General features: G+C 39.7%; 1 protein-coding gene across 1 annotated transcript in view; it reads left to right on the top strand.

Annotated features, from left to right (window-relative positions):
- Window positions 1-17,354, top strand: part of unc79 (unc-79 homolog, NALCN channel complex subunit) — a 56,240-nt gene extending 38,886 nt beyond the window's left edge. The window contains 20 exon segments of the mRNA XM_088002852.1: window positions 257-1,468; window positions 1,960-2,061; window positions 2,709-2,825; window positions 3,497-3,599; window positions 3,685-3,825; window positions 3,925-3,963; window positions 4,028-4,140; window positions 5,968-6,053; window positions 6,328-6,501; window positions 7,228-7,296; window positions 7,378-7,488; window positions 10,928-11,032; window positions 11,372-11,449; window positions 11,558-11,647; window positions 11,729-11,904; window positions 13,471-13,654; window positions 13,920-14,123; window positions 14,204-14,281; window positions 15,127-15,168; window positions 15,901-17,354. Coding sequence (XP_087858978.1) covers window positions 257-1,468; window positions 1,960-2,061; window positions 2,709-2,825; window positions 3,497-3,599; window positions 3,685-3,825; window positions 3,925-3,963; window positions 4,028-4,140; window positions 5,968-6,053; window positions 6,328-6,501; window positions 7,228-7,296; window positions 7,378-7,488; window positions 10,928-11,032; window positions 11,372-11,449; window positions 11,558-11,647; window positions 11,729-11,904; window positions 13,471-13,654; window positions 13,920-14,123; window positions 14,204-14,281; window positions 15,127-15,168; window positions 15,901-16,089 — 3,413 coding nt within the window. The 3' untranslated portion in view covers window positions 16,090-17,354.
- The last annotated feature ends 299 nt before the right edge of the window (window positions 17,355-17,653 follow it).

Below are 17,653 nucleotides of genomic sequence, written 5' to 3'. Positions count from 1 at the left end.
GGCGTCATCATCTATTAGCCATCAGAGGAGACGTTAGCATATTATTCATCCTTTGGAGAGATGATCCGCTTATACTTGGGAGCGGATACGTATTCGGCATTTTGGGGAAATTACATCCGGCCATTTTGTAGAAGAGCTCTTGATTCAACATGTTATCATGACACACAACTTTTTATGAACTTTGTGATGCTGTGAGAGCTCTGATGGAGCCAGCGAGACACTGTCCAAACAGCTTCATTTTTGTTCTGTGCGTCAGGTGAAATCGAGCTGTCTGAGTACCGTGAAGCCAGCGCGCTCCAGGACAGCATCCTGCACTGCGTCAGGGAGGAGAGCACCAGGAAGAAGCGCCTCCAGGCCATGCATAAGCAAAAGTCTCTGGACATTTCCAACACGGACTCCATCCTTTTCAGTTTGGACGAACACCGCAGGAAGTCCTGCATCGATCGTTGCGACATGCAGGCGCCCGCTGCGGTCCTCTCCTCCCGCAGGCATCAGGGGAAGGGATCCTGCGACGGTTCTTCGTTTCGGGTTGATCCCGTGGATCGCCGAGGTTCCCGTGGCGGGCAGTCGGACACGGCCAAACCCGTCATCCCAGAGGTCCGGCTCAGCTGCATGGAGACGTTCGAGGACAAACTGGACCAGGGCTCGTTAGAAGGGTCGGCTCAGGAGAAAGAGGACCAGGACCTCATCGACCTGTCGTCAGACTGCACCTCCATTCCAGAAAAACACTCTCTGCTCTCCATGTCCGACAGCGACTCCTTGGTGTTCGAACCGCTGCCTCCGCTGAGGATCGTGGAGAGCGACGAAGAGTTCGACCTCAACACCATCATAGGCTCCAGGTTCAGCGGGAGTCCGAAGGTCTCGGCGTCCCCTGCTAGCAGCAACACGTTGCGGTTGTCTCCTGTGGTTCAGGTGAGCGTTGAGGACTGCTCCAGTGAAAAAAACGATGCTGTGGTTGGAAAAGAGCCGCCATCTTCAGAGAGGAAACTCAAAGGTTTGACTCCAAGCGCCTCTTTAGAAATCCCTGAACGCCTGGAGAACGTTTCCTATGAAAGCCCGATGACCCTGAAGCAGAAGAGAGATCTGCTGAGGAAGACTCCGAATGTCCCCGACTCCTCGTTAGACGACTCCTCTGTGATCGGCTCCAGTCCCTCCGGCAGGACCGTCTTCCTGGACATCCCGGAGGACAAAGCCGAGCCGCTTTCCTCGCCAGAGAGAAGCAAGACGGACAGCAACGACGAAGAGGAGGATGGAGACGACGAGGAAGACGACGACATGGGGGACGAAGCCGATAGCGAGCCCAAACCTGACAACACAGACGATAACGATGAAGCAGAGTTCAAAATCCAGATCGTTCCTCGGCAGCGGAAGCAGCGGAAGATCGCCGTGAGCGCCATCCAGAGGGAATACCTGGACATTTCATTCAACACGTTCGACAAGCTGGGAGGAGAGGCGGCGACTGAAACGGGTAAGAGCTGGAATAAAACGGTCATTAGCTCAGCTTGTTGGAGAGGAACACTGGAGCAAATGTCTAATAGTTGACACAGATCCCTGAAGTTTTAGCTGCGGTATGTAACTTCTGTAAAAAATATTTTTTTGCATATTTGTTGAAGCTATCATTAAGTGGATGAAAAATAATCAATTTATATTACATTGTTTTCTCTCAACGCTATCTAGAAACAACCAGTCGGAGCCAGGAGGGGGTCTTAGCGCTGATAATCACCCCTCTAGTAGAGCCAGTCAAGAATGCTACAGGAGAACAGTTAAACAGTTTTCCTGTAACTATAAGCTGTTTCTCCACCATTGGTACATTTAACATGAGATTGAAAGACGGCACTAAGGCCCTCCTCCTGGCTCTGATTGGTTGTTTTCATTCGGAGTGGTGCATTTCTTCCGACAGTAATAGTATTGTAATAACAAATATATTGTAATGCATATGTTCTCTCCATTTTCCTGCAGATCACAAAGGCATGTCTGCGTTGGAAAAGCCCAGGGAATCGGCTTCAGCTCCAACTCTTGAAGCTGCTCTGCCTGAAACGAGCCATCGCTCCTCAGTGTCAAGTAGGAATCACAAACTCCTCCACAAAATCTGTTTGACGAACTTCTAAAACCATTTCCCATACGCTTAAAAATACATAAAACCCATTTTCTCTCTGAATGACATTAACTTCGACTTAAATGGGGACTTACTACGCAAAATTTATTTCTATTTAGGTGTCAACTACTTCTAAACAAACAGCCCAAGAGCTTAAAATAAATCACACAGACATTTTTTGGCAATAATTTAATGTTTATTTGGTGTCTGGAAATAAGCCATTTCAAAAACCTCCCAATTAGTTACATTCAATGTATTTTCTCCCGTTACCTAGCAACCCCTGCCGAGCTCAGCCCCGTTACCTAGCAACCCCTGCCAAGCTCAGCCCCGTTACCTAGCAACCCCAGCGGAACTCCAGCACATTTATTAAGTAACTTGTTTGCTCTTCCCTTATTCTGGCTTTCAGCAAATACAAACAACTTTGGTAATCTTGAATTGTCTAAAAGAGAAAAAGTTTAAGTTTAATCTGATTTAATGTTAGACAGTCAGAAAAAATAGGATTGTTTCTTTCTGTACGATATGTGTTAACATTTGGTTATAACTCTTAAAATATTGTCACCTTCCTAAGCATTATGTGACTGTTAGTATTTTTTTTGTGCTGTGTGACCTTCAGCTCAGTACCGGCAGGCGAAGCGAGGCTCTCTGGGCGCCCTGACGATGAGTCAGCTGATGAAGAGGCAGCTGGAGCACCAGTCCAGTGCGCCGCACAACATCTGCACCTGGGAGACCGGTCAGGACTTTTCTCTGTAGCAACGAAATGTTTTCAGGAAATTACGTCAAATGAGATGTAGGGCTGGGAAACTGATCAATTTTTATTAATTAATTTTTTAATTTTTGAAGATTTAACTTAAGGAAAGTCTGGATTTTTTTTTTCACCAATTCACTCAGGACATTTCTGAGTTTCAAATTATAAAATTTGTTTTAAAAAATGAGAAACTTTGGAATTAATCTTATTTTCTAAATAAACCATGGAAATTTCTGAATATGAAAAGTGAAATTTTGCAGTAAAAAACTGAAAATTTTTTAAATTAATCTCAGAAATATTCTAGAAAAACACTTGGAAATTTGTGAGTTTGAAAAGACAAAAAAAATGTTAGAAAAAAACTAAAATTTTGAGATTGATCTCTTAAATATTCTAGAAAAAATATGGAAATGTCTAAGTTTCAAGAGTCACTTTTTTTACTTTTAGAAATTTTCTGCATGACTCAAATTTCCACATTTTTTCTAGAAAATTTCTGAGTTTTTTGGTGGAAATTTACTATTTTTTTCTTTCTTATCTACAGTGGCTCTAATCATAGATCTGGTAGGGAAAAAAATCAGATTTTTAAAATTTTTTATTTGTATCGCCCAGCCCTACTGAGATGATAAAACAAAAACTGAATCACATCTTCTCTTTAATAGGTCCCACAAAAACCAGCTTGCTGTCAGCGCCGAGCACAGTCAGCATGTTTGTTCCGGCACCTGAGGAGTTCATCGACGAGCAGCCCACCACCATGTCTGACCGGTGAATAATTCATCGCCTCCACCTGGATGTAAACCAGAGTTTGATACCCAGAATCACTTGTTGTATTTTTTGTTCCTCGCCTAAGGTGTCGGGACTGCGCCGCTGTGCTGGAGGAATACGACGAGGAGACTCTGGCGCTGGCAGTCGTAGTTCTATCGATGTTCATCCACCTGAGCCCGGATTTGGCCGCTCCCATGCTTCTCGACATCATGCAGTCTGTGGGCAGGTAGGGCGCTGCAGCTCCATCCACACACCACTTCATGGTTTCATAACCATCATGCATAATTCCTCCCTGAGTCCGCATCTGTTGCTTTGACCTCTGTAGGCTGGCGTCGAGTGGCAATTTCTCTGGACAAGCTGAGAGGTAAGACAGTTTAAAGCTCCAGGTGTTCAGGTGTGGATGCAGAAATACTTTTTCTGTTTTTCAGCATGTTGATCCCTGGAAACGTAGCAGGCGTGGCCAAGCAGTTCCTGCGCTGCATGTTTCACCAGCTGGCCCCTAACGGCATCTTACCGCAGCTCTTCCAGAGCAACATCAAAGGTCTGCTGCTTCTTTTTACCCAAAGTCAGTCTGAAGCCTCGTACACACCCAGCTGGGTTTAAGTACAAACAAACAAATATCTCCACCAGATCAATAAAAAAATATATATATATCCACCAGCAATTGATGTCAGAAAAGTTTTCCAGCAAATGAACCCTCACAAATCCGCCCTAAAGTGACGTTTTAAATGTGTCAAACGCATAAGGGAGAAGCTATGGAGATAAATTGGGGCCATAAAGATCTTTTAGTGTCAATTTTTATTTTCAATATTAATTAAACAAGAAAAATTTTCAGTTTCAAACTTTTTTCCAGATTCAAATCTCTTTTTTCCATTTAATTTTTTTTCTTAGTTTTTTTTTTCAGTTTTAAAATATTTTTTGTTTCAAATATTTTCTTTTCAGTCAATTTTTAAAAAAAATAAATAAAGTTTGAGAAAACTTTATGGCTCTAATTTAGCTCTGTAGACTGTTGGTCCATTGTTTGACAGTAAGCACAAATGCAGAGTTTTTTTAAATTTTATTTATATTTTATAAATAATTGTTTTTTGTGATACTTAGGCCTGTCACGATAACAAATTTTGCTGAGCGATTGTCTAAAAAATTATTGCGATAAACGATAATATTGACTAAGAATGCATGTGATTTCTTGCCATAGATAGAAACACTATATTTTCAAAAGAACACATAATACTGGAACTGATAAACTAAATAAACAAACAAATCAAAAACAAAAATAAAATTCATTCTCAGTCTCCATTAACAAAAAGCTTACTTAAATAAAAACTAAACAACATAAACCCAAAGTGGAAATAAATACTGCATTCAACCAAAAGAGTGCAGATTAAAGTCTGTATGTATCTTCAGTAATCACTAGATTTAAAGAAGATGGGCACATCCGACTACCTGATGCAGTAGTTCATACTACACGATTTTTTGCCCCCATTTTGCCCTTATGATCGTTGGCCGATCTAAGATTGTCGCTAGTGATTTCGTAACCGATCATCCTACTGTGTGTGTGGGGTTTTCCCCGACTGGGAGCTTAACCTTCTCCTGCTGCTTTCTGAGGGTAAATTACTGAGGGGAATCCCAAACAGCTGACACGGTGCAACCTGAAGTCCAGTGGACATCGGAGATGATTTGTGGAAACAACATTAATATTTATTCAGCATTTCGTGCAAAGAATGTAGAAATGACAAGGAGAGGAGTTGGAGCCAAATTTCTACCGCAGTTGATAAACCCTGTAAGTTTTCAGCTGTTCTTCTTAATGTGACATAAATAGGTTACAATGATTTTCATTCAGTCAGAACTTTATGCTGACTCTAGCCACATGCATCACAGGTAGATTCTAGTAAAGCATTGATTAATGCCTGATCTTAAAATTAGTTAACTGGACACCACACGGCACGATAGAACCATTATACCTAGGATTTTTGTCGGCTAATGTGTCTCAGGTTTTGAAAATGGGCCGACAACTCTTGTAGTGTGCGCTGGACATTACACTAAGGAAATAGGAAGGGAGGGTCAGTGGAGAGCACCGGAGCTGAGCCTTTTTTCATTCGGTGTCATCAACAGCAAGAAAAAAAGGCAGAAAGAGACGATAAAACCGATAATTAAAATGAGATCGATAGGTTTAATTTATCGTGTGATTAATTGATACGTCGTTTATCGCGACAGGCCTAGCGATACTAAACAAGGGTGTTTTTTTTTGTGGATGAAAGACCAAAACACATTAAAATGTTGTTTTTTTTTTCCCCAGATATCCAGCTACATGTGGACTAGGCCCGATCCTGCAGGGAATAAAATCATTTCTTTCTTAATATCTTCACAGATGGGAGTTTCCTGCGAACTCTTGCATTGTCTTTGATAGACTTCAATGAGCTGAGCTCTGTTGCTGCTCTCAACATGCTGCTTGAGGTACAACCAGCAGAGGGAGCACTTGTCAAACAATAAGCTTTTCTTGGATCTGGCTGCAGAAGTCTTTAAACTGTCTAAACATTTCAATAAACATGTTAATGTTTATTGTTGTTATTGTTATATAAAATAATTTAAAAAATAGCTGCATGAGTTGTCTACAGCCATGTGATTACATCATAAACACTGATAAATCAGAGCTAAATGATCACCTAAATGGAAATATTCTGTCTTAAAAGAACTATATTACATAAGCCTGCTTTGTTTTTATCCATAGGGCTTAAACAACAAAAAGAGTCTGCCAGCAGGGGGCACCATGCTGCACTGCTTGGAGAACATTGCTACCTTCATGGAGGCTCTCCCCATGGACTCTCCCAGCAACCTGTGGACGACCATCTGCAACCAGTTCCAGACCTTCCTCACAAAGCTGCCCTGCGTGCTTCCTCTGAAGGTAGATATCAATTCTCCCGCTCACTCAGTCATGGGCTGATATGCTTTAATGTGATTACAGCTGAAGGAAAAAGCATCCAGCGGTGTCCTTGTCTGGTTCAATAGGAGAGTCTTAAAATTGTAATTGATTTGACTCTGATGCTTTTAACCTTGGATGTCAAATTAGTCAGCATGCAACATCCAGGAACAGGACCAGATGTTTGGGTTTGAGCTCCATTTTTTAAAGCATGATAACAGCCTATGGTGGTCAAATATGAGGCTGAAACGATTAATTGGATTAATCGCCAAATAATTTAGCAATTGATTAATCGTTAACTGGAGAAAAGGCCATTTGCTGGAAGAACAACACACTGAGAGCAGTAATTAAGACAAAACTGTACAAAATATATATGCATTTAAGATTAATAAAACCTTTTGTGTGTCAAAATGTTTTACCCAAAACTCCTCAAATGGCATAACTTTCACTTGATCCAATTCAAATTCACTGAAGGAATGCTATGTTATTGGATTTTAGGCAATAAAATGTTTATTTTCTTATTTAAAAAAATTAAATTGTTTCTTTATTTGCATATTTTAAGATATTTCTAGTATTGGAATGGTTAAATGAAAAATCTTTAGAAAGTGCCATTTTATCAGATTAATCATTAGAATAATCAATTAATTGACAAAATAATTGACAGAATAAAATAAATGTTAGTGAAATACGTTGCAATGTGTCTCTCTACAGTGCCCAATGGATTCCAGTTTAAGGATTATTATTTGTCTTCTAAAGATCCCAACTACAAACGCAACTCGGGTAAGTTCAAAGCAGAACATTTGAAATGTAACTAGATGTGAAGTTTATCTGTTAAAGGTGAAACGTGCTGAAATGTTGCAGAGTCTGCTGGAGCCTTTCTCTAAGCTGCTGAGCTTCGTCATCCAGTACGGATCGTTCAGCCTCTCCTACCTCGTCGAACTGTGTGGACTTTGCTACAAAGCCTTCAACAAGGTGCTTTAGTCAGAAACCTCTTCATCTCCACACAGGGAAAAACAAACAGTTTGAAAAATTAAATGCTGCAGCCCAGCAATTTTATCCATCTTTCTAAAGATGTTTTACATTTTAATGCTATTTTTTGACGTTATGATAACATGGAGGATTAGGGCCACGTTTAGGAAATAAAAACAATAAAATTACAAGAATAAAGTTATAATATTATGACTTTTTTCTCAAAATATTATGACTTTATTTTTGTAAAGATATTACTCTTTTGTACAACTTCATCCTCCTAATATTATGACTTTATTCTCATATTATTTAGACTTTTTTCATACAATTTTATTTTCGCAATCTTATGAGCTTAGTCTTGTAATTTTATTTTTTGAGTATGGCCCTAATACACTGTCATAATGCCATCCTTTGGTGTGTTTTGTGGATTTTATGGGGTGGATTGTTTCTTTTTGGTTGTGTTGTTAGCAGTGACTCCCCTATGGGGGGCCAGGAAGGGCCATTGTCCCCTCTAAAAACCCGCTGGCCCCTTTTACACCAGGCTGGTGTAAAAGTTTGAAAACTTACCATGACAAAGCTTGAAAAGTGTTTGAATTTCACTTCAGGAAAAGAGAATCGGAGGGCCAATTACAAAGTGGGTAAAAGAACCCGGTTTGGCCCGGGATGTTAGGAGTTAAACCAGTTTGCTGCAATCTGCTGGCATCTCGCTCATCACTTTTAGGTGACGCTCCTGCTTCCCCGGCGCTCCACTCAGCTAGAAATGTGGCCTCATGTCAGAGATGATGAAGTAAATAATCAGGCGGTATTGATTGACGAGATTAGTTTGTGTGCCGGAGCAGGTGATGTATGGTGCATTTCTGTGTGACAGAGATGGAGCCTGCCCTGGTCTCCACCACTGTCAGCACCACATGCTTTATGTCGCCTGTTGTATTGATTTTCCACTCTGTTTAATTTCTCACCTTACAAACACTGCAATTCCAAACCTGCAGCTGCTTCAACAGAATGTGTTGAACTCCAGCAATGTTTTTGGTCCTGCTGTCCAAAGGACCAGCTACACAGGCAGATATTTTCACTTATAAGAAAAACGTCTTGTTATAAAAATCTGCCAGTGGAACCAGCACTTTAAAATTATTGACTAAAAACCAGCTCTTATGTCTCCCTTAAAAGTTACTCCTAAGTGCAGTAAGATATTTGCAGTCGAAACTAGAAAAAATGCTTTTATTTCAGATTCTAAACACAGGAGCCAAAAAAGTTGTTTCCAGAAAATGGCTTTATGTACCAAACACTGACAATGGAGTCCAGTTTCTCCAAAGTTGTCAGATATTTTCATAATGGTAAGGATCACTTTCTGTATTATAATACAACAGGATGTTGTTTATGTTTTGAAAAGCAGGAACCATTGGATTGAGTGGATTAGGGAACCTGTAATGCAAAATTTAAATTTTGCACATTGTTGTACTTCCGATTTGGTCTTTCCTTCAACCCAAGTGCTCAAATGGTTTTTTGACAATAATTTAATGTTTTTAGGTGTCTAGAAAATGAGCTGTTTCAAAAACCTTCGGAATGTAACGCGATTATAAGCCCTGCCCGTTGCCTAGCAACCCCAGAGAAACCCAGTCGGTTGCTTAGCAACCCAATGGTAGCTCTAGCACATTTGGTCAGCTGGTTTTAATGCTGTAAAATCTCATTATCTAAGAATGATTTTGTGCAAAAAGTTTAACTTTATAGCTCAATGAGTAAGTCACCAGTCTTCCACCCGGGAGACCCGGGTTCGAATCCAGGCTGGGGCAAAAAGTTACAACAGTGAAATTGAGCTATGCAGTGTGGGTCCTTAGGCAAGACCCTTGGAGCTATATAGCCTACCTCATACCATGAGAGACATTGATGAGCACGACATGCCGGCTCAGACGTCGCCCGGCCAAACAAGGTCTGCGTCAGGTGCTGGGGAACCAGAGCACCTTGATGACAAATGGGCTACTGGAACAAGACGGAAATGGGCGAGAGACGAAAACATGGATCTGTTGGAATGCTACTACTCAAGTAACCCTAGCCAGAGGGGCTAGTTCGACATCCCCAGTCTACAATGACTGCCAAACAACTAGTAGCTCAGTGTTCCAACATCCGCAAACGGCAACTGCATCACAACTTGAGATTGACGAGGTACAACACAAATGCTACGGCAAGGGGGAGGAGCCTGGATGTCAGGACAGGGGGGAGTTAACCACAACTACCCCAGAGACTGGGTATGTAGCCCCAGTAATGAACGAACCATCAGAGCTGAACGAGGCAGCAGCTGACCTGAGAGAGAGAATCACGGCCCGAATGAACACCAGACAACCCCGACGGCTGAGTGAAGTACCATCAGAAAGTCTCACTGAAGATGTGAATGCAGCATTGAGAACGATCCCCACCAAGGAGGCCCCTGAAGACAGTCCAGCACATAACGGCGTACATGGAACGACATAACCAAGTGGTGAATATCTGTGCAGAATATGGGGTGTTCCCCCACCAAGATCCTGTGGGACTTCCAGATCCAGACAGACAAGATGGTAATGGCGAACCAACCGGACATTGTGGTGGTGGATAAAGAACAGAGGAAAGCTGTTGTGACTACATTAAAAATAATATTATTAAAAAATAATAAAATTAAATTTATTTACATAGTGTCAATTCACAACAATTGTTGCCTCATGACACTTTACATAAAAAAAAATCAAATTTAAACTCAATCATACATGCATTCCAGTTGATCCAAGTTATCAATCCGTACAATAAGCTTACTTAATTATTCAAAGTAGTTTAAGACGTTTCTATAAGGAAACCCATTAGGTTGCATCGAACATTTCTCATCTCATGCACCATTTCTCGCTGCTGCACTGCACACTGTTTGACCAGACTGTCTTACCGGGGCTTAAGAACAGCCGCTTGATTCGCTATTTACCAAAACGGCACGCTCCGTTAACTTTTAATTATAAGAGAGCGGCGAACAGGTACGCGCATGGACACACAGGGAGGAACGTCAGTTCTGCAGGAGCAAAAAGAGACATGAGCAAACACGACCGCAAAGAGGAAGGAAGAAAGAGAGAGGCAAACTGTAAGATGACAGTGTGGTTTGTAAACAGGCAGCTGGGCTTTGTGTGGAAGGGATGAACAAAGAGAGCAGCCTTTCCTCGGGGAGGGAGAAGGCAGCCTGACAGCCTCATCTGAGCTGCCTGGGACTCTGGGAGGAGAGATCTGGACTGGCCTAAATCTACTCCTCAGCTTCGCTATTCTCAGTCTCCCTGCCTGCCCTCCGCTCCCTCCCGCTGCCTGTCCTTCCCCCTCTTTTCAAGCCACAGAGTTTATGCTCTCCGCGCAGCATGAGTAAGGAAGAGTGATAATAGAAAAAGGCAGTCTTGCTGCTCCAGTACATTTACTCGCCTCTCCATCCCCTCTCATCCAGGAGCGAGATAAGTTCTACATGTCCCGCATTGTGGTGTTGGAGCTTCTGCAGGCTCTCAAGTTCAAGTCTCCTTTGCCTGATACAAACTTGCTACTGCTGGTCCAGGTAAAAAAAAAAGAAGAAAAGATCTGTTCATTTTGGTAAATCTCTAAATCGATTAATCAGATTAATTGTGATTAATCTAATTTAGTAATCAATTAATCATTAACGTAATTTGGTGAAAGAACAACACAATAAAAGCAGTAATAAAGCCAAAACTATACAAACAATACATACATTTTACATTTAAGATAAAACAAATCCTCAAAATCTGCAGAAAGTGACAGTTTTTATCTGATTAATCGATTAATTGCCAGAATATTTGATAGAATAATTGCTAAAATAATCGTTGCAGTCGTAGTAGATAATGAATGCAGCTCTTTAAAATGCTGTGAATGTTGCCAGTTTGTTTGTGCAGATATAGGAACGCGTCTGGCAGAATCCACCATCATCCAGAAGCACATGATCTCCACGCTGCCGGGGGTGAGACTTAAAACCGTGTGTGTTACAACACTATTAAGCCGAGCCCAATAAAACAGCAGGAAGAACAGACGGACCTCTATAAAGATAAGCTGTTTTCTTCCCCTACAGTGTACGACTGCAGCAATGGAGTGCATGAGGCAGTACACCAGCGAGCTGCTGGACTTCATTGCAGATATGCATACTCTAACTAAACTAAAAGTACGTCTTACCTCACCGGTAGATTTTTTTTTTATCACATTTGATCTCTTTGGTGATGTTTCCCACTTTCTGAATGGACAGAACCACATGAAGGCGTGCTGTCAGCCGCTGCATGAGGACACCTTTGGGGGAAACCTGAAAGTGGGTTTGGCACAAGTTGCAGCCATGGAGATCAGCAAAGGGAACCATCGGGATAACAAAGCTGTGGTTCGGTATCTGCCCTGGCTTTACCATCCGCCTTCCACCATGCAGCAAGGGTGAGGACAACAACATCCACCCCGTCGCTCACTAAGGCCGGATTCAGAGCAGACGTTTTGTTCTAATGGTGTTTATAGAGTAAAGAAGGAAAAGGGACTTTTCATTGGTGCAGTAAACAAGCTTCACTTGCAAAACCTCCTAACATCATGAACAGATCAAATGAAAAGACAAATTCTGTTAGAATTATTCTGAAATAGTCAAAAATAGAATATTATCAAAAAGTTACACTGCTTTAATGCTTTTATTTCTGCCAGTTATGATGGATTTCTGCTTGCAGAGATGAAACTTTAGATTAACATATTTAGTGCTGAAACGATATCGAATTAGTACTGATTAATCAATTATTGAAATAATCAGCAACTAATTTAGCAATTGATTCATCATTAATTGTAGCTTTAAAAAGGACAATTTGCTAAAAAAAATCTACATATTCAGATTAGTGATTAAGCTGAAACTGTATAAAATAAACATTTTGCATGAAAACACCTTTGTATATAAACCTGTTTTACTCAGAGCTCCTTCAGTTGCAAAGTTTTAGCTTCATCCGTTTCAAATTCATTAAAAAATGCATTTTTTTAAATTTCCTTATTTAAAAAAGGAATTGAATTACGTGTTTATTTGCATGTCTAAATGTTTTGCTGTTGGGTTTTTGGTGTTTTGGAGTGAATTCAAGCCTGAAGATAAAATACAAAAGGTTTCAATAAAGACATTAATGCAGGAAGATTATTTCAACTTATTTATTTTCTGCATTTATTTCTTCCAATAAATTAGTTTCATTGCCATTTGGTTTACCTGCACTCTTCCTGTTGCTTTTAAGAGCTCAAATTGTTGCTATGTAGTGAAGAGGGTGCAAACCAAATGTCATCATGATGTGTGGAACATGCCTCAACGTCCTTATTAGGAGGAAGAATGAGCCGGATCACAGGGGCACATGAACCACTTGCTGCCTTGGGATTCCAGTTCAAAACTATAATAAAATAAATGTTTATTCAGTTTGTTATATTCACCCTTCTCTCTTATTTCATTACTGTCATCTATTACTTATGATCTCCAAGGTTAGTTTATATAAATGTTCTGGTGCTAATTGTGGGTTTTCAGGGAATTTCAGTACAATTATCCACCAGTTTAATCGTTTTTAGTGATATAAAACAGTTTATGTGTGGATGAAGGACCAAAATGCATCAAAATGTATTTATTTGTTTTACCAGATGTCCGGCTACATGTGGACTGGGTTTGAATCTAACAGCATTTATTTGGCAAAACATTAAACTATGGGAGGGAAAAAAGCAAAAACACAATAAATCTATAATGGCAACAAAAACCTTTTACTGCACTGTAAATAAGATTGATTACATTGGTTGGATCAGGAGTTTTCCCAGTGGCTCGCTCTCTGAATAATTTACAGGGCTTCCACATCAAGTGATGCTTACTAAAGCCTGCTGAAATTATCTTGGCGCATCAGCATGGCTGCCTTTGTGACGGCAGAGTGAGAGGATGATGGATGCGGCGCCCGCTTCCTGAGCCGCTTTGTTAATCTGAATTCACTCTTTGTTTGCCGCTTGCAGGCCAAAGGAATTCATTGAGTGCGTGTCCCACATCCGGCAGCTGTCCTGGCTGCTGCTGGGGTCGCTGACCCACTGCGCCCTGCACCAGGGCTCCACCTCCTGCATGCCCATCCCGCTGGACGCCGGCTCCCACATCGCAGACCATCTGATCGTCATCCTGATCGGCTTCCCGGAGCAGTCAAAGGTCAGGATGACACTGATCTGTCGCTCACTGGTCGCTTACAAGTCAATTCAGCTCTGGTTCACAAATAAGTCTCAGAATTAATTATTTAAGCTCAGAAATCTTTATTTTATCTCAGAATTATGCCTTTTGACTTTTTAAAATCTGAATTCTGACCTTAATATTCTGAGATTAAAGTCAGGAGCCAAACTGAAAAGTTTGAAAACTTAAACATTTTACTTTGGGGAAACGTTTTAATTTATTAATTAATTTTCCCCGCCGTCTGCAGACGTCGGTGCTGCACATGTGCTCGCTGTTCCACGCCTTCATGTTCGCCCAGCTGTGGACCATCTACTGCGAGCAGGCGGCCGCCGCGCCGTCGCTCCAGAACCAGAACCAGACCGAGTTCTCATCCAGTGCCATCCTGACGGGCCTGGAGTTCTGGAGTCGGGTTACTCCCAGCATCCTGCAGCTCATGGCCCACAACAAAGTGGTGAGGGTTCACCTCCTGTGATGTCATAAGCTCCTACATGTCAGATTATAACAGATTATGTTTTCATGTTCGTCTCTCAGATGGTAGAGATGGTTTGTCTGCATGTCATCAGTTTGATGGAAGCCCTGCAGGAATGCAACTCCACCATCTTTGTGAAGGTTTGATTCAACTTTAATAATTAAAAAAAAGTATTGGAGACTTCAGCCGTTTTTACCTTTTGTCACACTTATTTGTTTCTGATCATCAAACTGATTTTAATGACAGACAAACATAATCCGAGTAAATCTGATCCCTTCCTGGCCTTTAAAATCAGGAAATCGCTTTAACAGAACCCATAGACCTAAAGAGACCAAAAAGCAAAATGTTAAAAATATCAGGTGGAAAACAGTCATTGATATCGATCAGTTAGCGCTGAAATCTTGGTTTTGGAAGATTTAATTTTTTGAAAATCTGGATTTTTTTTTTTTTTTTTTTTTTCACCAATCAGCTCCTAGTTTATAGGGATGTCAGCATATCCAACGCGGCCATCTTGTTTCACAAGAGTGTTTTACAGCTTCGGTTTATTTGAACTGAGGTAAACTGATGAAATATTGGGGCCAGGCTGCGTTTTTTTTTATTCAGAGAATCAAGTCATAATATTACCAGAATAAAGTAACAATTTATACACAAAAAATAACAAAAAAATTAAAATGAGGAATACTGTGCAGTACAAGTTTTACAGATAAGAAAATGTTTCATCCTTTAACACATCAGGATCAAATTACTTTGTGTTCATTTTGAATAAAGAACTCCATCGACCAGGTTTTCTTCTGGTAAAATTTCATCTTTATTCTCCTAATATTGTGACTATACTCTTGTAATTAAACAAAAAATTGTCATAGCTTGACCTTAATGCTCTGTTGTACAACTCAGAAACATATAAGTGTGTCCAGAAAATTAAAACCAAAAGAAATCTTTACTTTTTACATCCCTTTACATTAATTTTCATTCCTTTATTTTTTAGTTAATTCCAATGTGGCTGCCAATGATTCAGGCCAACCTAAAGGTAAGACTTCCACATTCAATTCAGAAAACTTTATTTATCCCAAAGGGGAATTTAAATGTCGTGACATATACAATCTATGAGTTATTGTCGATGGTGATCCTGTGGGTAGGAAGGGTCTCCTGTAGCAGTCAGTGTTGGAGTGAGTCTGAAGAGGCCTCTGACTGAAGGTGTTTCTGTATCAAAGTCTCGTGGCTGTAAATTCATGCTAACAGCTCAATTTCAGGGAAGCAGAGACAATATTCTACATCAACATGTTCTGAATAAAACCATTATTTGTTTGCGAGCTCTGCTAATCCGCTTCAATAGCTGCCAAGAAAAAACATAACTATATACATAATTGTATTAGTTAAATTATGTATTAATTCACATATTTATTTTGTATTTATTAATTTCTTGGGTTTTACATTTGTTTTTATTTTTTCAAGATGGGGGCCATGTCCTCCAACTGGCCCCCTTTTGGGAGCGCCACTGTGCTTAGAAAGCTGGATAAAGAGATGTTGAAGTAGGGGATATGATCCCTTGATCATCAGGAGAAAAAAAGCTAAACAAAAACACCTTGTTGCCATGGTTAGAAATCACAGCAAACCGTCCTGAATTAAAATCATTCCACTGTCCAGATCTCCAATGACTCAATTAAACAATATGAACACAAGTTGACATTCCTAGAGGAATAATCAGAACTTTTACGCCATTTCAAACGGATCTGACGTTTGTTTTTCCTCCGTCCGCCAGCATCTGTCGGCGGGGCTGCAGCTGCGTCTCCAGGCCATCCAGAACCGAGTGAACCATCAGTGCCTGCAGGGCCAGACATCCGGGGCGCCGCCGTTCGCGCTGCGCAAATGGCTGCAGTGCACCCAGTTCAAGATGGCACAGGTGGAGATCCAGTCGTCGGAGGCGGCGTCGCAGTTCTACCCCATGTGACCCGTCGGCCTGCCGCGGCTGAACCATGTGACCAAAAAACCAACAAAATGGGATCCACTGATACTGTGCTGGATTAGTTTTCAGAAGGAAGCACCTTTCATACTTGTACAGCAAATTGTTGCTATTTTAAAGTAATTACTGTAAAAGTGGTGATTAAAAGTTGGGTAAATGTTTTGATTTTGAAGGACGACTGTGAAAACTTTCTATTGTTGCTAAAAAGCAAAAGCTTCTGACTCTGTTAAAGTAAATCAAGTTTATAGACCGACTTTTTCGTTTTTGAATATTTAATTTATGGAAAATCTGGATTTTTTTTTTTTTCCCACCACCAATGTGTTCCTTTGGGTTTCCATAGATCAGATAGGCGGTCATCTTGTTTTAATGCTTCTATTTATTTACACTTTGAATTAAAGGTGACTCCACAGCTGAATATTAGGGCCTGGCTACTATTGTTTTTGTTTACGTCAAAAAAAATACAAAAATATAGTAATATGAAAATGGATCTGAAATAATACAAGAAAATAATACACTGCAAAAATACAAAATATTACAAAGTACTTTTGTTTAGTTTCTAGTGCGAATATATTGGTAAACTTGAAATAAGACTAAACTTAAAGTAACTTTTCAGCAAGATTTACCGGCTTGTTTTATTGATAAAAAGTACAAATTAACTGGCAGATTTTCACTATAACATGAGGAAAATATATTATTAATGAAAAATATGCCAGTAGAAATAGTAATTTGTATTAATATTCAAGAATTATTGACTTAAAACAATCAATGTCTTGCTGAAAAGTTACTTATAAGTTAATTTTTCCTATTTCAAGTGTAATAAGATATTTTTACTAGTAACTCAACCAAAAATACTTGATAAGATTTTATTTACAGTGCAGAGTAAGAGAATAAAGTAATAGTTTTATGGAAACTCCTGTATGAAAAACAAAAACAGCTTTTGAACACCAAGATGTTCAAAAGCTGAACATCTTGTGAAGTTATACTTTTTGTTTTACTTAATTTTTAACATATTTAAAACAATATTTAATATTTAAAAATTCAAATTATCAGTAGCAGGACTTTTAAATGGCGTTCACTTCAAATACAGAACTGATAACTCTGCTTCTTTCTTGTAATTTTAAGAAGTTTTCGGGTCTTTTTTCTGCTAATATGATTAAATTCTTGTATTTAAACAAAAATTCTCGTAGCCTGACTCTAACACACCATTGTACAACTCAGAATGGATGACTGAAATAAAAAACACTTTTTGAAAATATTCTCATTTGTGATTTTTCTTAGAAATTTTAGAAAATAAAATATAAGAGTCATAAAATTACAACTTTCTTCTGATACTTTGATTTTTGTGATTATATGACTATTACGAGTAAATTTTCGTATTTCAACTTTATTTCTGTAATGTGACTTTATTCTCATTTTATTTCAACTTTATTCTCATATTATTTCTGTAAACTTTGACTTTATAACCAGATGACTTTATTCTTGTACACTGTCCTCTAATAATTACAGTTTCAACTTTGTTTCTATAATATTATGACTTTATTTTCACATTATT

This window comes from Poecilia mexicana, unplaced genomic scaffold, assembly GCF_051168715.1.
Source record: "Poecilia mexicana isolate PSO_F unplaced genomic scaffold, ASM5116871v1 scaffold_22, whole genome shotgun sequence".
NCBI classification, from domain to species: domain Eukaryota; kingdom Metazoa; phylum Chordata; class Actinopteri; order Cyprinodontiformes; family Poeciliidae; genus Poecilia; species Poecilia mexicana.
Note: the sequence above shows the minus strand (reverse complement) of the source record. Positions and strands in the feature narration are given on the sequence as shown.